Source organism: Dermacentor silvarum, chromosome 7, assembly GCF_013339745.2.
Source record: "Dermacentor silvarum isolate Dsil-2018 chromosome 7, BIME_Dsil_1.4, whole genome shotgun sequence".
NCBI classification, from domain to species: domain Eukaryota; kingdom Metazoa; phylum Arthropoda; class Arachnida; order Ixodida; family Ixodidae; genus Dermacentor; species Dermacentor silvarum.
The window spans coordinates 57277409-57304467 of record NC_051160.1 but is presented as its reverse complement, the minus strand read 5'-3'; the positions used below and the strand labels follow the sequence as shown (position 1 = coordinate 57304467).

General features: G+C 46.8%; 1 protein-coding gene across 2 annotated transcripts in view; it reads left to right on the top strand.

Moving 5' to 3' along the window:
• The window catches only part of LOC119458065 (poly(A) polymerase type 3), a 52784-nt gene extending 46467 nt beyond the window's left edge, over positions 1 to 6317 (top strand). For both annotated transcript variants that reach the window (XM_037719866.2, XM_037719865.2), the window contains exons 17-18: positions 1239 to 1328; positions 1716 to 6317. In XM_037719866.2, coding sequence (XP_037575794.1) covers positions 1239 to 1328; positions 1716 to 1775 — 150 coding nt within the window. In that variant the 3' untranslated portion in view covers positions 1776 to 6317. The remainder of the gene's footprint in view (positions 1 to 1238; positions 1329 to 1715) is intronic.
• The last annotated feature ends 20742 nt before the right edge of the window (positions 6318 to 27059 follow it).

The following is a 27059-nucleotide window of genomic DNA, read 5'->3' as shown; positions in this document are numbered from 1 at the left end:
TGCAAGTACTGAATTGTGGTTAGTAATGCAGTCGGGACATTCAGTATGGCAGAGAAAAAATTGCCATCCACCTGAATGTAGCACAAAGCAGCAAGGAAACCCATACGGGTTTCTCAGAAAGAACGCTTTGCAGTTGAAGAAAAATTAATCCTGGTCTGGGATCAGACCAGACCAGAGCAAATTTTTCCGCAACTGCAAAACATCCTCCACTTTGCGGGATTCCACAGAACTGATTTGCCAGTATGGCAGAGCAACTGCTGGTAAGCTGCAATTTTTTTTTTTTTTTAGCCTTGTGTTAATTGTTGCGCATAGCTCGTGTATAGCTGCTAGTCTTTTTTTGGACGGGCAACAGAACAGACCTTGTTGTCATTTGGTGTGGCGCAGCTGTGTTGGATTGTGGCTGGGCGCTGCTTTAGGGTGACACTTCCTTACCAGCACTCAAGGCGTAAGTTTTCTTGACACACAAGTTCTTTTGTTTCTTGCACCAGTGCTCTTTTCAGTTGTGTTATCCTTCACGTGTATTTCCAGATGGTGGCTGGAAATATAGTTGCATGGGAAGTGCCCTTTCGCCTCGCTCGAGCAGTAAATCTCGCACGGCTCCACGGGTGATAGAGGATTGGGTCACCGGCAGACCTCGTGCAATTAGCATTCAGTTTTCTATCTTATTATTCATTTCTTTTTATTCTGTGTCATGACGACTTAATTAACGTCAATGATGTAAAGTCTGGTGTTTTGTGACTAACTTAGCTATCGAATTAAAATGTCCTACAAGTATTTTCCAACCTTCATACTTTCAAATTGTCATCTTTTTTTGTTTGAGATGCATTTTGGAGAGATTTTACAATGTCGGAAATAAGGTTTTTTTTTTTTTTTTTTTTTCTGGGTCAGAGCTGCATCACTGTAAACCTACTTCCTTGACCAAGTGCCACTGCTCCCGTGACAGTGTGAAACAGTGTATTTCAACTTCTCGCCCATTATGGTTGTCAACACTACCCCACGTCAAACCTTCTGCAAGCAGTTCACTTCACTAGCTACCGTTTTCATCGACACCATATGCGGGCTTAAAGTGAACAAGAGCTGTAGAAATCCTCAGTGAGCATGAGTTGATGAGTAACGGTGGTTGTGGTTGTGTGGCTGAAATGTGTGCCGCGGGGTTTTATTCTGTGGCATCCTCGGGCGCTGCCTTGTTTCAGGAGTTGTGCTGATCAGCTTCCCTGCTTTCTCATTTTCTTGTGCAGTCTGTGATTGCCTTGCAGCGCGACTCTCTGAGGCCCTCCTCTGCCGTGACCTCGTCGACTGCCGTCGAAGAGAAGGCACGCATCTCAGACGTAAGTTCACTGCAGCCAGCCGCTAGCCTCCTCTTGGAACGGTTGTCGTGAATCGTGAGATGCATGGGTGAAAGCTTGTACTCCGCTTGGCTTATTCTTGCCACAGTTGCCACGTCTGCTCCACCCCACCTCTCTTCAATTCTCCAATATGGTGCGAGCGGATATAGACAATGGCAAGGGTGAAATGGGACACAGCACTGTGTCCTGTCTCGTAGTCTGTCCTTGCCTGCTCGAGCTTTGTGGGTGTTGTGTCCCACCAACAATAACCAGAGAAATTCTAGGCTAAATGTGCCTCGAATAGGGCATTGCGCAAGTGCGTTTACTATGTTCCTATTTGTGTGTCTGTTTTTGCTTTAGAAAACATGTCCTTTCGTTCTTGTCACGCAGGGCATTGACAGCACCGCGAGGTCGCCGCTCCATGCGACGGCGCTCGAGACCTCGGTGTGAAGCAGCCTTTTGTTCCACTGCCGCAGGTAACAAAAGAGAGGGAAAAACACTCGGGACACAGAGGCGCAGAGTGAAAAACAAAAATCTTGAGCAGCAGGAGCAGAGGATCCAGGAAATCCGTCAGCACTGCTTGGCTTTGACCATACTCCGTTCTTTGGCGTCCTCTGCTGTTTAGTGCGCATGTCCTTGTCACTTCCACCTTCATCCACGAACCCTCCTCCGTCCTGCATCTGTCATTGACGCTTTCTTGTCCCCTCACACCCCCCTTACAGTGTATCTTTATCTCCCTTGTCCTCTCATATTTTTTTTTTTTAATAATCTATGTCATTCAGAAGCCAAGCAGTTAATTGCGAAGGATTGCTTTCACGACCTCCTCCTTGCCGATTCTGCTCTCTGAGACGTCACCGGCATCACTGTCATCGTTCGATGGGACTCGACGTGCGACTTACGCACCACTGGACGCAAGCACGACCAGTTGTTCTGTTATGTGGGGAGGGACCGTGGCTGTGTTTCTGGTCTTCGTTTTACCGCCATTTCGGTGTTGACCGCAAACGTGCAGAAAGTGTTTGTCTGCTGGGCAGAGCACTAGCTAAGTTGGTGTTCCCTTTATTTTTTGACAGGCAAGGTCAGCCATTTTTTTTATTATTATTGTTACTATTACCTCTGGCCACTTCACAGTGCATTGCACTACTGGAGGGCTGAGTACCGCACAGTGGCAGCTCAGTTTTGGCCTACGCTTTGGTTAGGCTGTTGCTATGAGTAGTCCTGTCTTGGGGCTGCAGCAGTGGCACAGGCTTGTTGAGTACTTGGCTACCTTTGTCCACGAAGCAGACGAAGGGCCATACACTTAGACACTGCTCGTCTGAGTTCCTGATGTATGCAGCATCCGGCTGATGGTTGAAACCCACAGCCGGTCCGGTTCGCCGGTGACTTACCACTGCTGATGTTGCCCGTTGGCAACACAGACACACCATTAGACGGCCGGAACTGTAAAGCAAGCTGCCCTTCGGTCAGGCCCGCATAGCAGACGTTCAATGCAAACACAATAGCGTTTGTATTTTGCAACTTTCACCTTCTTTCTTTCTTTCTTCTTTTTCCCTCTCTGCTTTCATCTGAGCGTCCTTTCTTTTTCATCTCTTGTGTTGTCTGTGTTACCAAAGGAGGACACAGCTTGATTTTTATTTCATTTGTCTTTTTCTTAACCTCTAATTCAATTAAACTACGTTCCACTTTCTTATTCTCATTCCCTGTTGGTGCTTGACTGCTGTTTCTTAAGAGTGACACTAAGGATGTCTTCATAGACTGCCACACCTTGTGTGTCGACGAGGATGCGGGTGATGCTTATTCTTGGTTGCATACTGTTGAGGCACGGCTGCCCACAGGAGTCTCGGTGACACGGAAGCCATAACGAGCCAATTTTTCTTGAGGCCGCCATGAATCGCTAGGTGCACTTTGGTGGCTACAAGTAGAACTCAAGCCTTGCACCTGTCAATCGCTGGCCTGATGAGGAACATTTCTTAAGTGGCTTCTGGGGTCCAGAAACATTTGTGAGCAGCTGCAAAGGTGTGAAAGTTCATGCATGTCAAACGACAGGAGGGTTCTGATGGCAGTAAATTGTGCACCAGCCATGTCCCTCAAGGTTTGTGTTAGATCTGTTGCCTGAAAAGTGTTTGTTTCATTTGTTTTCTTTGCGCATTGTACAGGAGCGCGACAGTCTTGTACCTTCTGTATGTGTGCACTCGCGTGAGTGAGTTTTCGTCAAAGCATTACTGAGTTCACAGTGCATATTTTTCTAAAGCCAAGTCACTGGAAAGTTCGGTGTTCCAGGAAGCTGCTGCGACTTTTTTTGCCATCTCATCTCGTGTTACTGTTCTCACCACGTTTTGTCACAAGTTCATTCTTTTTCTCTCTCCCTTTCGAACATTGCCTGTTTTAATTGTTGTCATGCGTATTGTGTCTGTCAGTACAACTATGTGGGCACTTGGGGCACCCATGGTTAAAACACTCTTCCTTTGAAAGAATTTGTTACAGTGGTACCTAGGGGGAAATCTGGTGCCGCCGTCTGTACAAGTTTCCTAACGAGCGCTGTGCCTTCATGGGAATGCTGGGATATGGGTGGTTCGGCTTGTCTCGAGTGTGGCTTGGTCTTAAATGTGATCGTTATACTTACGGTATAAGCAAGAAAACGGAAAACATTGTTGCAAACCAGGCCCCCTCACCTTTTCTACAAATTATGTGATTTGCTGGTAATACTACTGGCTGCATTGTGATATAACTGTACACATTAGAGTGAGTACTTATGTTTTAATGGCAAAGCTTTGTATAATAATGCAACAAGAAATGCTGCCTTAATTGCTGTTATGGTAGACTAAGCTGTCTTTGCAGGTAGAATGCCACTTGCCGGACACGCGTTGCAGGTGTCTTGCCAGTCCGAATTCCCCATTTTCCTACATTCCCATGCGTGAAGCCGCACTGCAGCATCACATTTCCCCCTAGGAAATCATAGGAAATTCTGTGCTTCCCTTGACCTCTGCCCCACATGCTTATTATTGCTCTGCAAAGAGTGCTCCCTCTTTTATTGGCAACATTAATAAATTTGCTAGGTGTACCAAGGTGCACAGTTTGGTTCCAGTCACTTCATCGTTGCTGTTATTGAGCAGGCAGCTTCGGTATGTGCACTGAATCTTATCTTTCTCTGCACCCACCTCCTGTCCCCTATCTAAGCTTCAGGGCTTAAGGTTTAAACGTCTACCCAACAGGTGTCACTGTTGTGTAGGAAGTTTCCACAAGTGAATGCTCTCAGTGAAGTCTCTTGAGTGCACATTGCACAAGTGTTTTCTGTCCAAACACCCTTACTCCTTTCTCTCTATTTCTTAATTGTTATTGCATGCCAGCTTGGACAAGCTCTGTTTTGTACGATCGTCATGACTAAGTTGGTCTTCTTCCATTTGGCATTGCAAACAACTTGTGGTCAGTGCAGGATATTTTTTTTCTTCTCTCACACTCAACATCTGCATCCACATTTTCTATCAATGGCAATTGAGTCAACAAAAGCACGGTACTTCTGCATCCACATTTTCTATCAGTGGCAATTGAGTCAACAAAAGCACGGTACTTGCTTGCTTTTGTCCATTCAGCTGGCGCAAGCGATTATTGTTGGCCAAGGTTGATGGGGAAAGTTAACGTGTGCACCGTTTTGTGTTGCTTAGTGAGTCAGTGACGACGTTCCATTGGCCACAGCCTGAACAGAGTATGTGTCACTTTATGTGACTGTCATCAAAGTGCATTAATTTGACCAACAGTGATGTTTATCATGGCAACACTTAACAGTGCAGAAGGGTGCGACATATGCATAGTGGCACTACACAGGCAATTAGTTATGACGGGGTAGAAAAAGAGGAGTTGCTGGACATTTGCGATCAGTCGCGTGAGCTGGAACAGACGGATAAAAGAAGCTGTAGACAAGATGCTAGCTGAAACTTGTTTATTTGGGGCAATTCATTTATTGATAAGCAATTTATGAATGATGTGCTATATTTCCTCATTATCTTCTTTTTTCTTTTTCATAAGTGTTACCTTGTTTACTGGGCTTGCAAAACACCCATTCATCATAAATTCAGGGCTTCTTAATAAGCAAGTTTCAATTAGATTCCTGCCTCTCTTTTGTTTGTTTTTGGTCCTAGTCGTGATATCTACTGCTAGCTATAATTGAGTGCTAAGGAGCCCTGTGTGGAAGTGCTGAAGTAGCAGTGACTGTCCATCAACTTCGTATGGCAATAAAGACCTTTTTCTTTTTAACTTGTGTGCTTCCGAGGTGAAGCACAGCGCCTGCGCAGTGTCCCTTCCTGTGCATCAAATCCCTTTTGCTCTGCTAAAATGCTGTTGTAAATGCGACATCAGGGCAATTAGTTTCCTTTCTGTAATGTTGCCTTTCACGCCAAGTTGTGCCCGTTTTTGCATTTTTTAAGGTTGCCTACGCCAGAACTTCATTCTCACCCGTATTATCTGCGCTGGAGGCTACACTGCCAAAGTGCATGCATTTGAGGAAATTTGCTGCTCGGGTGACGTTCGTCTTGCGTGATAATTTTTTCTCATTGCCTCAATGTATGGGGTAAAACTTCTAACGGTGTACGTGATGTTCATGAGGTATGACTAACCTAATTCATTGCCATGAAACCTGACATCTGTCATCTCCTGTGTAATGGCAAACTTGCTTAAGCATTTGGAAGGCTCCTTCCCCCTCCCCCCCCCCCTTTTTATTCCCCCGTTCCAGACGTAGCAGCACTGTGCGATGGAAGATACTTAGGCATCTGTTGCTGGCCTCGGATTAGTGCATTCTGTGAATAAGCGAGAGTCCACACCGTCGCCTTCCATGTTGGGATTTCAGGTGTCGTGGTTTGATTTTTGGCCATAGGATAAGGATGGGGATGCTCAGATCGAGTTGTGTTGTGATCGAGTTGTGCAGGTTTTGGGTTGGTGCGTGCGGGGAACTCACGGGAATGCTGTAAATACTGAAGGTCAAATAAAGTGCGCTTTTTTTTTTTCCTTTCAAATGTTGCTTGTTATTTCATGGCAGTTCTGCACAGGTGCATTTGCTGTCAGTTTGCTTTGTACGGTTGTGTACTTGATGTAATGATGTTTTGTAGTCAACTGCTCATGCGCAGATGCAGTTAGGAGCACCTCTTGACCTGTGTATGCTTTGTGTCTGCATCTTTTGGAAGCCTCGCGATTTGCCGCTTATTGCGATATATAGATACTCCAGGCGCATTTATTGCGTCGCCGTGATGTTCCGAATAAACTCCAAAGGCGATTACGGCGCCGTATGCTATACGTGCGAGTGAAATCGTGCGGTGGTAAGCCGACAATTGTGACTCAATCGCGCGCGCATGAAAGCGAACAGGAAGCGCGCTGTCTCCCGTCGCGCTCAAAACGCCGGGAAGAGGGGAGGAGGAGGCTTTCTACTCTATCGGCGGCTGCGTATGGCGCGGCCGCGCGGGCCCTATTTTGAAAGCGATCTGTGATGGGGACAGTGCGCCGAGTGCTGATAGCTTCGCGTGCTCTGTGTTCTCGCCGCTAGTTCGCGTTGAAGCAAGAGGCAGCGCGAAGGTCAATTCGCTCGCTCCTGCGAGCCGTATCTTGAAAGCAATCGTCTTACGGGACGGACGGGCTTCCTCGTTGGATAAGCGTAGAAATGCTTACGCATTTAAGGAAAACGCAATCGTTCCACTATTACAAAATGATGTTCATAATGCCACCCAGTTTTGTCACGCGGTTGGACGACAATGTGAACAAGATGACGATTAAGGTGGTTTAGTCCTGGCTCAAAACCGTTCAGACGGATCCTCTACTTTCTCGTCTTCTCCGTGTGCTTTCTCCCCAAAACGCTGGGTGGCAATATGTTCGTGTTCACAAAGTTAGCAAGTTCTTATAACATTGCACATTATGAAGCATTGTTTATTAGAAGTCCAAATGGAGCGCTCTGATCAAATAGGCAGTTGGCGTAATTCTTTGGACAGAACGAGTGATCACGGTTTAGAAGGCTCCCGGGGCGATGTATGGCGTGCTCCACTATACACATCGCATTTTATGGCTACTATAGCTTCCAGAAGAGAAAACCAGGTATGGAAGTGATCCGGCCTATCAGTACGTGGAGCCCGCTTAGCTGGCGCACAGCAGTAGCACCTAGTTGCGCAAGATGTCGCTCCCAGTGCTGCTGCTGCTGTCGTAGTCTACCGTGAACGCATTACAGTTTGCAGAATGCCGAAACCACGTGCGCACTGCATGGCGTAGGACAGTGACCACGTTCATCCCTCTTCTGTTGGACCTAGCAAATGCATTGTCTAGAAATCATTAGCAATTGTAGCAGCATTTAACCCGTGCGCAAGAACGTGCAACGCATTGTGGTTGAAAACACCATAATGTTTCCGCTTCTGCTGTCGACTTCAGGGTTTAGGGGCGCGATCTTGTACGCGTTCCAAAATGGAACGGAACGCCTCCATTCCATTTTGGAACGCGTACAAGATCGCGCCCTAGGTATTCCGTAAACTGACTGGCCAAGCTCGGAACAGTGGAAGAAACGAAAGCGATATGATATCGGGAAATACAATGAGGTCAACGACTGGGCCGGTGAGGGAGCAGTTGGCTGTCGTGTGCTTGAATAGGAGAGAGTAAAGGTACTGAGAAAATACATATATTTGCCTATAAAAACTAGGGGACGTTCGGCTGTTATGGTGATGCTGTGAACAGATGTGAACGGTAAGTGCGCCATGTGCCGACATACTGCATGTTTAACTAGCGCATATAACAAGTACCTATGAACCACGTGTACCCAGGTCCGGCGCTGGTCCTGTGTATGTGTTCTCGTGTCGTTATTTGCGCTGGTTAAGTTTGCAGTATATGTCACACCAACTGGCCCAAATTGAAGTTATCCGCGGATAATTTGCGGTAAACTTAGTGCATCTAATAGGGGTGTCACATGGCGCAATTTTGTTTGCGATTGAGCCCGATCCGGATCGAATTTCTCGACACCGATATAAATTCAGAGGAAGCTTTAGCTCGAGAGCCTCTTATCTAAATGCATGGGAAAGGAGAAATCGTTTCTCTCGGCAACCACTGCACCAAATTTGAAGAGGTTTGTTGCATTAAAGAGAAAGTTGAAAATGTGACTTGGTTGCGAATTTGTTGTTTACATCGTCAATATTTCATCAAAGATTGACAAAAAATCTCAAATTTTCAGAAAACGAAACTATCGTTTACAACTCGACAAACAGCAATGAAAAATATCACAATTCTGTAAATTGCACCTAATAGTACACCTAAAGCGGACAACATTGATATACATAGCTCTCAAATAGACAACTAGTTTAGCAAAACTACGGTGGCTAGCAAAACCCTTGTAAATGACGTAAGATAGAAACTGACATATTTGTCGGCTTTTTATGCTCTAATGGATGCAGTTTACAGGAGTGCGATGTCTGTTCTAGGTGCCGAGCGACGAACTTGTAAACATAGCGCTTCTATTTTTTTTTTTCTAACTTGCCTATTTTTGAAAATTCCATCTAAAAAATTCAGGCCCTAAATTAAATTTCGCGTGCAGCAGTCACTAGAATTTAACTTTCTCTCTCAAATGCAACAAGTTTCATTAAAATCGGCCTTGTGTGGATATCCGAAAAGCGTTTCTGCGTTTTACATGTATTTGAATAGGCGGCATTGGAGTTGGGCCCGAGCTAAAACTTCCATTTAAGCTTTCCTTAACACTTCACGGATTCTTAACACTTCACGGATTCGGCGACAGCGACGACACAGACGCTCTTTTTTGCGGCCAGTTTCGGTTTCAAGGAGCCTGCCAAGGGGAACTAATTGTTCGCGTCGCTCCCACATGAACTCCGATATTCAAAATTTGATCGTTGGGATAGGTAGTGTCGAGGACGGGCCCCAAAGTACTCATTCGCTGTAGCCACCTATTGTTGATAGTTAGAAAGTTAATTACTGTAACTTCGCTATAATTACGCACGTAAGTGCGGAAATTGCTCTGTATCTAGAGGCCGCCAATCCGTACACTCGAATGGTAAACAATGTGACCAACATTTATATTTTCTCTAATTTAAAAAATTTGGTGGAGAAAAAAAAAAACACCCTGTATAGTGGTTAAGTGGCCTCAATGATCTTTACTTAAAAATACCACCGCTTAAAATAAACCGATTAACAATGGCTTAATTTTTGAGAAGCTGTTCAAAAAATAAAACGGCGCTGGCAGAATCTATACTACAGTGTTTAGTCGTCCTGCTACATTCGTGTGAATAAATGCGAAAATTCGATATTTTGCCATGAACAGCTCGTCGTGAGCAAACAAGCTTTAGCGGATGAAAGTCAAGGTAAATGTTGTATAAATCATGTATATAGGCAACGTTTGTTACATGCTTGTTGCAACACGGCAAGTATGGTCGCTTAAGTGGATCGTTTTATCCCGTGTTTTCGCTCTTATGATTTTATTATCACGCATGCTACCGCTTCAGAGTGTAGAACTGCGAATGAAAAAATTTGCGAGAACTGCCATAAGTGTACTAGCATAGGGAACGAGAGCGAACAAACTGAAACACTGCAGAAGGCTCCCGCCCCGGACGCAGCCCGAACTGTAGCAGACGACAGGCGCGAATCCTTGCCATGACGTCTTGCGATAGGGTGCCTCGATGTCCTCCTCGCCCGCCGCTCCGTACAGGGTGGAGACAACTGCGTCGTCTGCTACGGCGTCCGCCATGTTCTTGCCCGCTGCGAGCGGCGCGTTGTAGGCGCGCGTGTGATGAGCGGTTTGACGGAAGCAATGCGCTGTTTTTGTCGACGACAGCACTTCAAACAGGCACTAACGCGTCATGACAGTAAAGTAGCAATATATTTTATGGCATCCGATTTAACGGAACAGCTAAATAATCTTCGTCACGTTATTTGAAGGGACACTTACGAGAAACCGGAAGTTGAGCTGTATACTGGTGGATTGCAGTCCCGTTACGATTACAGTCGTGTCATTCTTACTGCGAACAGAGCTTTAATAAGCGAGTAAACAGCAAAAAACTGAAGGATCCTACAATACCGAATCAGGGACGACAGAAATTGAGGAAGAGATATTTGGACTTCGATTACGAATTTCTCCACTAATAAGACATCGTTTTGCACCGAACAAAAACTGTGCGCATTCCGTAAGACCCCTCTTTTATTCCAGCTGAACTTCCAGTTTCTGTTTAGTGGCGCTTTAATGCTGTCGTCTGGAAATACCCTCGTAAAACGCGTTGCAACCGCTCATCAGCGTGGCGTGTTTTGTTTACGAGCTGTAAATACAGAAATTAGGTTGCGCGGCAATCACTGACTTTGTTTCAGAGTGGGAAATAATGCTTTTAACACAAGCGTTCGTAGAGAAATGCAAAAATTGCTACGTTGCCAGCATTGCTGTTCTTCGGGCAGTTACGCGGTGAACCTGTGTTGCTGTGTTGTTGTTGTGTTGCGGCCGGACAGCAATTTCACAAGTGCACTCCGCTGGCATCTACCCCACATAACAACAGGCTATGCCCTTCCATATCACCCCGTCCAACCACCGTGGGTGATGGTTCAACCTTCGGTATGCGTGAACGTCCCCGGCATACTAAAGAAATCATTAGTTCCCGTTAGCGGACTACAACAACTTGCTCTGGCATACATCTGGTCAGAATACCAGACCTATGTTCATGTTTACACAGACGGGTCCGCGTCACCAAATGCATCGACAGCACCTGTGGTGATACCAGCCCAGCAGATGACTCGAGGCTTCATTCTAGATCACAATTGAACATCAACCGCTGCAGAACTTGTGGCTATTCGGGAAGTGATTCGCCACATCTGCGGGGAAAGACCTCAAGAATGGTGCATTTCACGGACTCAAAACCCGCGCTGCAAATTTTGGGATGCTACCTGCGCCACACCGCATATCAAGTTCTGGCACTACAGATTACCGAGCTACTTTCATGCGCTCAAGAAAAACACCACCGCATAGTGTTCCAATGGATCCCGGGACACTGTGGGCTCAATGATAATGAGATGGCCGATGCTGAAGCAAAGCGCGCCCTCAGCAATGGCCTACGAACTGTAGTGCCGTTCTCTAGACCGGACATCACATGCCTCCTGTCAAAATTAGTGAGTGCGACGACACAGCCAGACGCTCGTCACGTCCGCCTTAAAATGCTGGATCCCGATATGCAATTTCCTGTTCTGCGTGGAATTCTACGCCCTCATACATGCTTAATACAGACTGCGATTAGGCGTCGCTTTCACGCGCAAATACTTGCACATCATTGGACGGACAGACTCCCCGGACTGTTCAATGTGTGGTTTTATAGAGACTATAGACCATGTGCTCGTGGTGTGCCCTGAGTATGCGCGCGCAAGACTGACACTGGCAGCTACCTTGAGGCATTTATACAATGGACCACTGTCGGAAGACCTCTTGCTGGGCGCATGGCCATAGACTTGGCAGACGATAGAGACAATGCGTGCTATTTCACGTTTCTTAGGCGACACGGGCCTGGACTCACGATTGTGATAAAATTTATGCAATGTATCCTTTCACCTCGTTCCTCCCATTGTCATCCCCCAATGTGACCCTCTTTCTTTCCCTCTTCCCCTTCCTTTACGTGGAGTAGCAGGCCAGATGCTCCATTTTCCGGCCGATCTCTCTACATTTTCAAATCATTAAACTACTTCTTCTTCTGTGTTGCTTGTCAGCATGTTCTTATGCAGCCCTGGAAATTCGTATTACATAAAAAAATGCCGGTGCTAAAGAAAAGAGGTCAATAAGTGACGAGTAGACACGTGATTTCTGTCATGACTTTTCAGTCGCCATGCAGATTTTTATTATGTCAGCTGTCAGGAGGTGTCAATTGCCACAGGTCTTTCGTAGATCTTAGACCAGGCATTTTGTACCGACGACACCCAGCGCACTCGTCGCAGCGATGTCCTACCACCTGCACCGGGCAGCGTGCGCGGCGGGCATGAACATGGCGGCGGCGGCTAGAACGAACCGGTTCTGGCGGCACCAACGCCGTCAAAGAATGTCTCCACCCTGTACGGAGCGGCGGGCGAGGAGGACATCGAGGCACCCTAGCGCTAGCGGTAGCGTGGTGCCATCTATGGGCGCTGGTGTGAGGCTCGCGCAGTGCAGGACCAAATGTTCAATTGTCTCTTGGTCCGCATTGCACACTCTGCACATGACGCTTCCCGCGTTGTCATCATAGCGCCGGCGGTAAACCAGAGTTCTAAGAGCTCCGGCCCGTGCCTCGAAGAGGAGGCTGCTGGCTACACTGTTGTCGTAGAGGGGTTCCATACGGATCTCTTGCTCGGTGTGGACTTCCCCTCCATGTCTCGCCGCCAAGTGTCCACCTCCGGCTGTCGCACCAGGGTCTCGACTGCTTTGGCCCACTTTCGTTCGGTCTCCTCCTGCACAGGGCTCGCGATGAAGCCGTATTTTTTGGATAGCTGCTGCAGCCTTTTTGTCCACCTGGTGCGGACGCCATTGCGGTGTATGTAATCGAACATACGCCGTGCCGAGCGGTGTGGCTGCATCAAGCGCAACCTGCCCTCGTACGCCAGCTTGCTGCGTGCCTCGCGCGCTTCAAAACAGGACCAACCGAGGTCACCCTGGATTGCCTCGTTTGCCACGTTGCCATGGCAGCCCGGAGCCAGTCTCCCTACAGCGCGCTGGCTGCGTTCCAGCCATTCTCGGGTTTGCGCTGTGGGGCATACAACTGCATTGACAAATGTCAGTGCAGGCACGTGGACGGTTTTCCACAGTTCTCGCACCATAGTGAAGCGATTGAATCCCCACAGGCACTTTCTCCGGAGTATTTGGCTGGCCCGCTGGGATGCGCCTCTCAGGTGCTTTTCCTGGTTTGCCGTATAATCTCGTTGCGCGCTGAAATTCACACCGAGGTATCTGTACTCGGCCGCCTGGGGCAGTAGCCCTCCGCATGGCAGTGTCAGCGATCCTGGTGTCTCTGGGCCAGAGAAGACGATCACTGCCGATTTCTTTGTATTGAACTGTAGCCCCAGTGGTGCCATGGCTTCGGCACATTTCGTGATGAGGGTCTGCAAATCGCCAGTGCTCCCTGCCAGCAGCACAATGTCATCTGCAAATACCAGACCCGGCAACACTTGCTGCTCCCTGAGCGCTTCATCAGTTCTCTCTACCACAAAGCCCACCCTGGAGGCCAATAGCGTGCACTCTACACACGCAGTATACAGCATATAAAGTAGGGGCGAGAGTGGGCAACCCTGTTTTAACCCCTTGCCCACCACTACCTCGCTCGAGTAGGCGCCGTTCAGGGTAGCTATAAATGTGCTGTCTGCATACAGGCGTCTGATAAGCCCAGTCCACGTGGGCGTCATCCCAAGTGCCTCAAGATGCCTCAGCAATAGCTCGTGCGGGACACTGTCGCATGCCTTCGTCACATCAAGAAAGCAGCTAATCAGCCCACGTTCCTCCTTTCGTGCAACCTCTATGCATTGGCTCAGGACAAACAAGTTGTCCTCGAGCCGTCGGTCGCGCCGAAAACCATTCTGTAACTCAGTGAGGTGTCCGCCCCCTTCGGCCCACGCGGTCATCCAAGCCTTTATCACTTGGGCGAACACACGATACACTACGCTAGTGATTGTAAGTGGCCGGTAATCACGTAGAAGGCCGGGGTCGCCACCTCTTTTGGGGAGCAGGATCACCTTGCCGCGTAGCCAGTCGAGAGGTATTGGTCCACCGGCCAGGATTTCAGTGAAGAAATCAGCCAGCTGTGACCGTGATTCAGCACCGAGACATTTCACAAGCCCCGCCGGGATACCGTCCAGGCCTCGAGCAGTGCACGCACCTATTCTCGTGATTGCCCTATCAATGGCACTCCGCGACACTGTCCACGTCTGCTGGTCGGCACCCGCCAAGCCTGAGCGATCTGGGGCAGGGAGGGGCACAGCGGGTGCACCCTGTGGTGGCGGTGCATATAGCTGCCGGAGATGGTCAGTTAAGGCTCGGTGGAGATCATTCTCTTTGGCCCCCGTTGACTCTGTGCGAACTTCATTCAGGCTGCGCAGCTTTGCCATCAAGGCGAGACACATATGTCCAGAATTTAGCTGCTGCTCCTCTGCCTGCGGATTTGATTGCCTGGAGCGTCTTGTGGTTGGCCTCTGCTATCTTCCGCTGCGTGATAGTGTGCATCTCCCGTTTTCGGTGCAGATATTCCAGCCATGTCCCCTGGACATCTTCGCTCTGAGGACTCTTAACCGCACGGCGGTGGTACCGGTTGGCAGCTCGGCGAGCCTTCAGTGCTGCCTGGACCTCCCCGTCCCACCAGCTTTTCCTTCTAACCCCATGATGCGCGTTGACAATCTTCTCGTGTTTCCGCATGATCCGACGGAGCTGGTCAATGTACTGCTCGTAGGTCTCCGCTCCGTTGCGGCTGGGACTTAGTTCAAATTCGTTGGCCACTTCTTCATATGCCGCTTCGGGAAGAAACCGGACTGCGGGTTCACATTTCTTCGACTGTCGGCGCCAAGGGGATGCCTTAAACTGCAGCCTGATGCGGTTGTGGTCGCTCCCCAAACTGTACCGGCCTTCCTCATAAATGTGGATATCCTGGAGGGTTTTGCCGAGGTTCTGCGACACAAGGGCATAATCGATGCACGAGCTCTGTCCCCGCGCACACCATGTACACGTGCCCTCGCAGTCTGCCCGAAGGTTTGCAATTTCGAGGGAAAGCTCCTGGGCCATCTCGAGCACGAGCTTCCCATTGTGGTCGGTGTAACCATCGAGCTCCTGAATGTGGCCGTTAAAGTCGCCTAGGATCAGCACTTCCCGGCTGTGGCCCCAACGTTCGATGTCATGCCTGATGCAGCGTACGACGTTGGTGTTCTCAGAGTGTTGATTTGAAGAAACACCGAGGTAAACTACACAAGCTAAGACTGGCGTTGCGTGTATGTAGCCGGACAGCCAGGTGTGTTCCACACAGGAGTCCTCGAGCGGTGTCCAGGTGCTGCCTTCTCGCCACAGAAACCCCACGCCTCCACCCTTCCGGGATGTACTTTCTCGGTTACAGCCAGCCCAGTTCCAAAGTGGATTGACTGGTGGTCTCTCCAGGTCCCGTAGATGCGTCTCCGCCACTCCGTATAAAGTGATGCCCTCTTCCTCCATTCCTCTGTAGAGCTCTTCCCATTTTGCTAAGCGTCGGCCACCGTATAGGTTAAGGAATGCGACCGATACTGTGCCTGGTTTCTGGTGTCGACTTCTGCGCCTCCGCCTTTGGACATTTGGATGTTGTGGGCTTCGTCGCACACCTCTGTTGGCACTGTGGACCTTTTTCACAGAGTGGGCCATTTTTTGGCCAGCACATTCTCGAGGACCTCCTCGATGAGCTGGGCTAGACCTCTCTGACCCCGACCTGTCCTGCCCCCATGCCAATGCTCCCCTCGGCTTGTCAGGCGCGGCTCTGTCTGTGCCCTGCTCCAATGCGGAGGTCCAGATGGTTGGTTGGGTTGGCATTTGTCGGGGCGTGTCCTCCAGTCCTGTGTCGTCTTTTATCGTCGATGCGATAGTCCAAGGCCTAAAAAAGGGGCTGCCACTGTGCCGATGACTCGGCCGACCTGCCGCGCTGTTACCTCGTTTTAATGTAGGCCGTCCTTTTGAAAACCACTCGACAGCTCCCCCTTCCCCAGGTCCAGAAAATGGTTTCCTGTTTCCGGCACCACTTCTTGATCTTGGCATTGGCGAGCACAACAGCAGCCCGTGTTTCACCACCCCTGCTGTATATCTCTGGAATGGAGCAGACGATGAGGCTCCCAGGCTGCCCTGTCCACTGTAGGTCTAGGGCCTGTGCCACCTCCTCCGGGGTACCTTTCAATACGTCATGGAGCCCAGCATGTAGGATGTACTTTCGCGGAAGTGGTTCGGCGCCCTGCTCGTACTTGTGTGCATAGGCGATGGCGTCGGCAGCCGTCACGCCTTTACCAGATATGAACTCGAGGGCGGCCGGAGATCCAAGTTCGGCCATAACAGGCTTGTGCCGCCCTCTCGTGGGTATCGCTACAGTTAACACACATGCCGCGTAAATTCAAAGTATGCAAACTGCTGGCGCGCTATTTGAAGAGGCAATTGCGCAGTGGGGATTGGATGGCACAAGTTGTGGCGTCACGCCCAACGTGGTCACGTCCCAAGTGTTGAGCGAATGAAGAACGTGTTCACGCGATTATGCGATAGTATCATCATCATCATAATCATCATCATAATCAGCCTATATGTATGTGCACTGCAGGACCAAGGCCTCTCCCTGTGTTCTCCGATCACGCCCTGTCTTGCGCTAGCTGATTTCAACTCGAAACTGCAAATTTCCTAACTTCATCACCCCACCTAGTTTTCTGATGTTCTCGACTGCGCTTCCCTTCTCAATTGGTATCCCCTCTGTTACTCTAATGGTCCACCGGTTATACACAATACGCATTATATGGCCTGCCCAGGTCCACTTTTTTCACTTAATGTCAACTAGAATATCTGCTATCCCCGTTTGTTCTCTGATCCACACCTCTCTCTTCCTGTCTCTTCACTTTCGGCCTAACATTTTTCGTTCCATCGCTCTTTGTGCGCTCCTTAACTTGTTCTCGAGCTTTTTTGTTAACCTCCAAGTTTCTGCACCATATGTTAGCACCGGTAGAATTCAACGATTATACACCTTTCTTTTCAACTACAATGCGATAGTATGATAGTATACCGGGCGCCATCTTTTCCGAGTTTTTCCATTGACCTATGTTACCTCTTTAATAGAGTGTAAGCTTTGCTGGTTCGAATTTATTAGCGTAAAGGAGACGCCAGCACAGAGGACATGGAGGACGCAGGACAGGTGCTGGACTAACAACAGACAGCCGTAACAGTTCTTTTTCTTCCCTTCGGACACCCGTGCGGAGCTAAGGTTGGCAGTTAGCTGTGGCGGCCCCTGTCGGTAAAAGTCACACTTCTTCGCACAGCAAACGCCCTGCTCGTCCAGCTGCTTGTTGCGTGCGTTAGAATCTACGCACCCTATAGTATTTGCTTCACGAGAAATTGGAGCGCGAGAGCCTGTATACTCTGTGCCAGATACGCTTGTTTCCTGTGAAGTGCGCCTGCGAAACAATCAATGCTTTCTGCCGTACAGGCGCTGCACGTTGCTTATTATTTGTAAAAAAAAATACAGGTAAGAATTGAGGTAATATGAGAAAAAGAGCTTGGTGGAGAACGGTAAAGGGGACACTCATTGCATCTATCCATCCATGCAATGTCTTTAGTGATGACGTGATGACGTTGAGCTCATCTAGGTGCCCAGCGCTGCGCTCTAGAAATAAAGTCTGTGCCCTTAAAACAACTAATGATCACCTGAATTCCATGCAGCTACCATCTATAGAGAAGGAACGTGAAATTCGGGCGCTGTTGAAACACTATACTATTGCAACTATCGGTTACCTTAATGCCGTTGTTAGTACGTTAGTAGTCAGCCATCTGGACCACATCGCTGAAGCCAGGAACGGCAAATCTTGCTCCAAGTCAAATGGCGTCCATGTAATAGGCGCACGTGAGAGGCAGTGAACGTCGCTATGCTTCTGTCCGTATCGGTAGACCACAGTGACATCGTACTCCTGAAGGCTGAGGCTCCAACTAGTGAGACGGCCTGAAGGGGCGCCTAACATTGGCAAGCCAACAGAGTGCGTGGCGGTCGCTTGCTGCTCGAGGAACTTACTGATGGCCCAAACGACTGCCAGACACTCCGTTTCAGTCGTGGAGTAGTCAACCTTTGCTTTTGCAAGACTGCGGCTCGCGTCGGCTACTATACTGTCATCTGCTGGCGTTTGTGTGTGTTGGTGGTGTCAACATAGTCATGAAAATGAGCGAGTGTAGGGTCCGTTTGCAGTTGCCGGCGCAATACTGTGAAGGATTCCTGTTGTTCATCCGTCCATTAGAAGGGCACGCCTTAGCAATTGTAAGTCTCGTTAGGGGTTCGAGATCCTCGAAAATCCTTCGTCGAAACGACGGTAGTAAGCCCAGAGGCCTATTCCCACTTCGTACAGAATCACAAGAAGGCTCTTCAGCGGTCTTTAGCTAAAGACCGCTGAAGAGCCTTCTTGTGATTCTGTACGAAGTGGGAATTCCGCAACGGCCGTTTACTTCACACGGCCTAGCCGATTGTCCGGAGGATGACCTCGTGTCCAAGAAAATTTAGCCCCTCAAAGCCAAAGTGACATTTTTCAGGCTTGATGGTGAGGTATTGATTGCATTGCGGGTTGCAATGAGTACTTTCTTGAGCTGTTGTAGGTGTTCGTCAAACGTTCTTGAGGGCATGACGGCGTCGTTTAAGTAAACTAAGCATGTCTGGCGCTTAAGTTCAGCGAGGTCAGTGTCTATCATCCGCTAAAATATGGCAAGTGCAGGACACCGGCTGAACGAAGGACGTTGAATTCATATACTCCGTCCAACAGGAGTAACAAATGCAGTTTGTCTCGCACTCGTCTACTTCGATCTGTCACTAACCTGACGGGCGACTTAATGAGTTAAAGAAGTGGGCGTGGCGTAGACGGTCCAAGGCATCATCGATCCGTGGCAGAAGATAACATCGCGTTTGGTGACTCTTTATAGCGGTATGTATCGTAGACACAGAAGCGTAGGCTGTTGTTTTTCTTTTTTACAAAAATGACAGGTGTCCTCCACGGACTTGTGGAATGCTGAATCAGGTCATCATTTATCCTCAATTACTAGAGTGCAAACAACGAAGACGAAGAGGAGACACGAAACGACACGAAACTATTCATTAAAACAAGTGTTTTAATGAATCACCAAGCTTATCACGCTGCTCGCTGGCGGCAACATGCTTAGAAACCCGCTTTGCTTCGCTATCCAGGTTAGTGGCTATTTGCCTATGAGTTGTTACCGAAGCGACAACCGTTTCCTGGTGCTGTTGCCTTGCACACTGTGCGTCAAAAGGTTTTTAAATTGTGTTTTGCCGGCCAACAATGATCTGTTATCTTGTGGTGACATCGAGGCCAATCCTGGGCCTTCTGAGCTGGAAAAAATGTTATCCGAATTATTGCAAGGTCAAAAAATTATCAGTTCGACTGTTGAGGGCATTGAGTGTGCGCAGAAGGAAATAGAAAAAAAGCTTACCGGAATAAATGAACGCATTGATGGTATTGATGAGCAGTTACAAAAATTGAATGGTCTAGCCGGGAGGGTTCAGAATATGGAATCAATAGTCTCGAAACTTGAATCTCAAGTGTTGGCGCTTCGGGACCAGATGGATGACATAGAGAACAGAGGTCGCAGAAACAATTTGGTAATATATGGTCTTGACGAGCGAAATACTGAGTCAAACGATGAACTAGTTAAAAAAGTACAAGAAGACATTTTTGTGAAACATTTCGGCAGGGAGGTAGTTGGCATTGAAAGATGTCATAGAATAGGAAAAAAAGAAACATGCAGGTCACGTCCTGTTATATTAAAAATTCTCGACTATCGCGAAAAAATGGCCATATTGAAATCGGCGCATAAACTAAAGGGGACACATATATCCTTATCTGAAGACTTTTCCAAACGGCTTCGAGACATAAGGCAGAAGTTATGGAAGAGTGCGGCAGGAGAGAAAGCAAATGGCGCGAAAGTAAAACTCGTTTATGATAAGTTGAGCATCAATAATATCTTGTTCGGTTGGGATGAAAAGAAAAATGTACGATTTCAGATAACCAAGGCAAGGACTGACTGACACCAGAACCCTAACATCCGGTCTCTAAAGATAATAAATATTAATTGTAGGAGCGTAATTAACAAGGTCGCGGAGTTGGAGGCTCTTGTCCTTTCACATGATCCTGCCGTCACACTTCTAACAGAGACCTGGCTAAATGACTCCATATATGATAGCGAGCTTGTCTCGTCTGGATACAGTGCGTTTAGGAAAGATCGAGACGGTAGAGGTGGAGGCGTCAGTATCCTTTTCAAGACATCACTTAACATCCTGCGAATGCCGAATATACCCAATGTTGAGGGTATCTTTTGTAAAGCGTATTACAATGGCATCAGGTACATTATAGGTGCTATATACAGACCACCGAACACTCCAGTTTCCATGTTTGATGAACTAGATAAATATTTGCGAGAAAATATAAAGACTAATGACCGAATTATCCTTTCAGGGGATTTTAATCTGCCTAACATACACTGGCCAACATTCACGCTCACAAAGCACGATCTTGTTGGAGAAGCCATGCTAAACATTTGCTATACATATGATCTGCTTCAAGTTGTGCAGGACTATACCAGAATTCAGGGACCTTCTAAGTCTGTTTTAGACTTATTCTTTGTCAGCGGATCCATTGATGCTCGAACAAGCTGCGAGGTATTTCCAGGAATTTCTGACCACCAAGCCGTGCTACTAACCCTAAGCAATACTGCACTTGATAAAAAATTGCAACGTTTATCTTTCCCCGATTTCTCTCGGGCAGACGACGTTTCAATTATTGATACTCTTGCGTTTCATTTTAATGAGTTTGAAAACAGCAGATGCGATGTAAATGAGCTTTGGATCAGGTTTAAAAATATTATAAATGACTGTATTAACTCTTTCGTACCACGAATTACAAAAAAGAAGAAACATAAAAACCCCTGGATTTCTCGTAAAGCGCTCCAGTTGAAAAGGCGGCTAAAACGATTAAAGAAAACAATGAAGAACACAAATTTGCATTGCAATGGTAACGTAGTCAGTGAATTAACTTCAAAGCTTAAGCACCAAGTCAGTAGCGATAGGCAGCGCTACTATGGCGACTTATTGCCAAGTTACATCGCATCGGCTCCTGAGAAATTTTGGAGGAGCATTAGTACTAAATCAGAAGAGTGTGATGTCTTTGACGTGAATGGCAAGTTGACTGATGATAACAAGGAAATTGCAAACCTATTTAATGCACACTTTAAGTCTGTCTTCACTCGAGATAATAACATTTTACCGTACTACGACGCAGTCCTGCCTCCTATACCTGATGTTAAGATAACTGAACAGGGCATTTTTAATATGCTACTTAATCTAGATATTAGAAAATCTTCTGGCCCAGATGACATTCCGAATGGTTTTCTTAAACGCTATGCGGAATGGGTGTCCAAATATTTACAAGTTTTGTTTGTGAAATCCTTGGAATTAGGCCAAGTGCCGAGCGACTGGAAGACCGCCAGAGTTAAGCCACTCCACAAAACCGGGAATAAGCAGCACATTCAGAACTACCGCCCTATTTCATTAACTTCAACTGCATGCAAACTTTTGGAACACATCATTCACAAACACATTTCGGAATTCCTTGAGAAACATAACTTTCTAACAACACATCAGCATGGATTCCGAAAAGGCTATTCAACAATAACCCAATTGGTAGAAACAGTGCATGACTTCGCAAATAATATAAACAACGCTAAACAGACAGACGCCATATTTATGGATTTTTCCAAAGCTTTTGATAAAGTCTCTCATCATAAACTACTCCATAAATTAAACAAAATTCTTAAAAATCATAAGCTGATTAACTGGATTTCAGATTACCTCACTGCCCGTAAACAATTCGTTACTTTTAAGAATCAGGACTCTAATCATCTCTCCGTTGACTCTGGCGTTCCCCAGGGCTCGGTTCTTGGGCCGCTCCTCTTCATGTTGTATATAAACGATCTTGTAAATGATCTTCCTGTTAAAATCAAATTATATGCAGACGACTGTGTTTTATATTCAGTAATAGACAACCCCTCGGATCAAGTATTACTAAATGATGCGTTTCAGAAGGTAGTTGCCTGGTGTGAAGATTGGCAGATGTCAGTGAACTTTGAGAAAACTGTTTTTATGTGCATTACTCACAAAAAGAAAAAGCTTAATTTCAATTACTCGGCTAACAATATTTTTCTATCTGAAGTAACAGAATACAAGTACCTTGGCCTGTGAATAACTAACAACCTCAAATGGAATCGGCACATCGATAAAGTAACCACTAATACCTATCGTAAATTGTTTTTTCTTAGGACAGCATTAAAGCTGTCCACGTGTCCCGTTCGCTTATTAGCGTATAAAACAATTATACGCCCAGTACTAGATTATGCAGCTATTATCTGGGATCCGTTTACGCAAACTAACATCAAAAAGCTCGAACGGGTGCAGAGAAAGGCAGTTCGCTTCATTTATAATAACTTCTCCCGTACCTCAGTAACAGAACTCCTAAAACAAGCCAACTTGCCTGCACTAACAGAGCGCAATCGAGTTTCCCGACTAAAATTCTTCTATCAGCTTGTAAATGGACACTACAACATTAACATCACTGATATAATTACATTTTCTTCCGGGTATGCCACAAGACAAAGGCATCAACTAACAGTGACACCATTCCGCGTAAAAAATAATTGTTTTAAATATTCCTTTTTTCCTAGGACTGTGATAGAATGGAATAATTTGACTAATATAGAAGTTACTCAGCCTTCGTTGTCTTTATTTGCTGCTAACATCTGTTGATTAGGCCTCAAGATCAAATGTGACCTCATTCATTTCTTTTTGCCACTTTTATTTAAACCGATGTTGTTTGTATAGGCAATGTACTACGTATTGCTTTGCTTTGTTGCCTGCATTTGTATGCTCATATATTGTACTTCCACCCTGCTAAAATCCCTTTGGGGATTGCAGTATCTGTAAATAAAAATAAATAAAACTATACGCAGTCACCTCACTATCTAACAAAACACATCGGCATCGAGGCAACGTGACAGTCAGATACCTAAGAGAGCAAATTCATTGTCCAGAAGGGCATGTCGAAGGAATGGCTGGCTCACGAACATGTTCCTGCTTTTATTTATCATTTATTTATAATTTGTTATTGATTTATCATTCCTTTAACCTGGCGCTCAGTCACCTTTATTTTTGTTGGCGAGAGTCGTATGGATGCTAGCGAACAAGGCCTACCTGAACAGTATGCAAGATTACGGTGCTTCGTAACACAAGTATGACGAACTTAGACCCAGTGTAAAGAAGCAGCCAGAGAAGTCACTCACGAGGTTTAGTATAGTTGCTGTTTCTGTAGTTGTGACACGCCGGGGTACACGTGTATATACTGGGGCTCAGCATGTCAGCGTTGCCGACTCATGTGAAGCGGCTTCCAATGGGCAGACTTTGAGACGGCAGCACGTGCTGATAGCCATTGCTGAAGTTTGTCAGCAGGACTATATACAGGGTGTTTCAGCGAACACTTTCATAATCTATTTAAGATTGCCTGTGGCAGATAGCCCAATTCTAGTTCATGAGCTGGTCTACTCGAAGAGGCGGACATGACTTGCACAAGAAATTGAAATGCATAATCGAATAATTAACAAAAATTCACTAATTAAGTTTTCAACTAATTACCTGATGGCCCATATTGCAATTTACAAATTGTAGCCGTGGAGTTCGCAAGCCGGATCCATTTGGAATTAATTCTCAGGATGACACCAGTTTCGAGATATTAATATCGCAGAAAAAATAGGCAGATAATGATGATGAATCTGATTTTCAACGTTGCGGTGAATCGCGCGGCTGTACAGACCGTTCGCCTCCGCTGCCGACGTTGTTCACAATGCTTGCGTTGTGAAAGCGAGTGACCGAGGTCATCCAGTGAGGTATTCACAGGTTTACGTGGTCCGTGCTTACTATGTCCACTATGCTTACTATTTTAATTTTGGGTGAATGTTTACTACAACTTATATATGGCCACTATAACTAACGTATAGACTCGTGTAAGGGCCACACTATTCTGTCGCAATTTTAACAAGCCTTTCATGGGACCGGGTCATTCGACCTCATTTTTCTAACTACGAGTATGAAATCAGCAGTAAACATCGGCGATCGCCTCCTCTCGACATCCAGTAGCGACGCGCGAAAGTACGCTGCGTGCGATAATTCGCTGTTGAGCCTGATGAGAATCGGCGCACGGACCGCGATTGCTTCTCGCTTGGATGTCTTTTAGAAGCGAGAGCATCTTATGCTCGGGGCAGTGTCCTTTCTGCGGCGTCCGCACCCATACTGCGCATGCGCGACTCTCCCTTATTCTCTCCTACGCAGGTGTGAGCTCTCCTCCTCCCCTATCCCCCTCTCCGCCACAGGTGCGGCACAGCAAATCATTGCATATATATATATATATATATATATATATATATATATATATCTCTAAGGGTACGCCGGTAGGTGGCGCAAGTGTCGTGGCGCAGTATAAAGCGCGCGTTCGCTGTGCTTCCGTCATTCTCTCTCTGTGTAACGATGTGCGAAACGCCATGAACAACGTCAACGTCGGCGCTAGTTGCAGCGGCAGCGGCAGCGCCACCGCCGCGGAACAGAGGAAGGCTCGGGAAGCCGAACGTAAACGTCAACGTCGGCAAGCGGACCCCGAACTTCGGGATCGTCTTCAAGATACCGCGCGCACCGACGCTAGGAATCACGTACGATCTCTAAATAAAGACGCAAGAACCCCGTACAAACGTCTCCTCTCTTCTCAATACATTCTCTCACTCTAACTTTCATTGGGTTGTGTTGCCAAGTGAAACGAAACGGAAACTCGATGCGCACCCCCCGCGATGCTTTCACATCTCACCATGGTTGCCCGTAGGGTGAGATGATGTGATTTTTTTTAAATATTGGATGTCAAGTTATGGGTGCTGCCCTTACATGGGTGCGATCCTTACAGGGATATACACAGTAAGAATCTACCTTCGTGCAATTGTCTTCTACTTCGCTATCACTAATACTGCTTCGCCTTCCCGGCCAAACTGCACTCTTTTTTGTTTTTTTAGTACTTTGAGTCCGAGTATAAGCGCTGCTGCGCATGACTTCTAAACTTCTATTTATTCTGATTTTGAGTGAATCTGGCTTGGCATCATTTCGGTTACTGAGTGAATTCTATATACAAGGTGTTTCAGCGAACAGTTTCCAAAATTTTTAAAGGCGGCCTGTGGATGATAGTACAATTATAGTTCTTGAGCTCGTCTACTCGAAGAGGCGGACATTACTTGCACAAATAATTGAAATGCATAAGCGACTAATTAACAAAGTTAACCAATTACGTTTTAGCTAATTACCGTATGGCCCATGTTGCAGTTTACAAATTCAAGCCGTGGAGTGCGGATCCACTTTGAACTAAATCTCAGGCTGACACCAGTGTCGAGATAATAATTCCCTATCTTTGCGGAGAAATAAATTGGCGTGCCAGTCACTTCCTCAACTCAACTTTCTGAACAAAACTTCGTTTTATGCATCAAAGCACAAAAGTATGGAAAGAACAAATTATTGGATTTTACGTGCCAAAACCACGATCTGATTATGAGGCACGCCGCAGTGGAGGACTCTGGAATAATTTAGACCACCTGGGGTTCTTTAACGTGCACCTAAATCTAGGTACACGGGTGTTCTAGCATTTCGCCCCATCGAAATGCAGCCGCCGTGGCCATGATTTGATCCCGCGACCTTACGCTTAGCAGTCCAACACCATAGCCACTAAACAACCACGGTGGGTAAGCGCAAAAGTAACTGGAACGCCGATGCATTTCTCCGCAATGTTCGGGAACTGGTCCCATCCTAAGAATTAGTCCTAGTGCATATACCTTGCGAATTCCACGGCTAGAATTTGGAAATTGCAACACTGGGCCATCAGGTAATATGTTAAAAACCTAATTGGTGATTTTTCAGTTGGTTGATTATGCATTTCAATTTTTTGTGCAAGTAATGTCCACCTCTTCTGTGTAGACCAGCTCATGAACTATAATTGCGCTATCTGCCACAGGCAACCTTTAAAAAAACTTTTTGAAATTGTTTGCTGAAACACCCCGTATTTATGGCCTCTGCATGCAAGAGGCGACGTTTTCATCCCTAATGCGTAACTGTTGTAAATAATTAGAAGAGCTTTTTTTTCATTTATTTTGTAGCCAGTCGTTAGCATTGCCTACTGGAAAGAGAGTCAATATCCTGACACACATCACTCGCTTGCTTTTCACACGCCGTTGATAGAATACTCTGCTGAAGGGGTCACTGAAGTCTGCAGGATTTTTTTTTTTCAGGGTCAAAAAAGCACGCAAAGTAATTGTAAGTCAGCTGAACATACATCAACATATTCATTCTCTATAGGTATAGGCTATCTATTTAGTTGGCTACCTCCTTCTCTTTAAAAATATAATAAACTTTGTTTTATGTATATATTTATATATATTGTGTTTGTGCATGTTGTTGAAGTTGAAAAAATGTTGAAGTGAGGAAACACGGATGAGGTAGCCGCCGCTGGTGCATCTAATGCGCCTGTCCTTCTATTGTCAGGATTTGCCGAAAGAAAGCGAAAGTATAAATTAAAAGCCGCGCACGTCCGCCCAACAATGGTGCCGTAAGCTTTTAGCCAAAACAACAGTGAAAATGTGGAGACAACGCAAAAGAGTCCTCAAATTATTCGGGTAGCAGAACTCCGGTAATGATACTTTAGGGGCGCGGGGGGGGGGGGGGGGGGGGTCTTAGCCCTTCCCGGGAAAATTCCGGAGGGGGCTCAAGCCCCAGAGCCCCCCTCCCCATAGTCGGCGCCTATGGCGCGGTCAGTTCCGTTTGTATTGTTTATGGAAATACTAAATAAACGTTTATTTTTAGATGCGATATGACGCCAGAACTTCCCGGGGGATGACAGAAGAACGTTTTTTAAGGACACTTTCTGATAGTAATATTTGGCTGTTGTGATTTTTTTGTCAGCTGCACACGC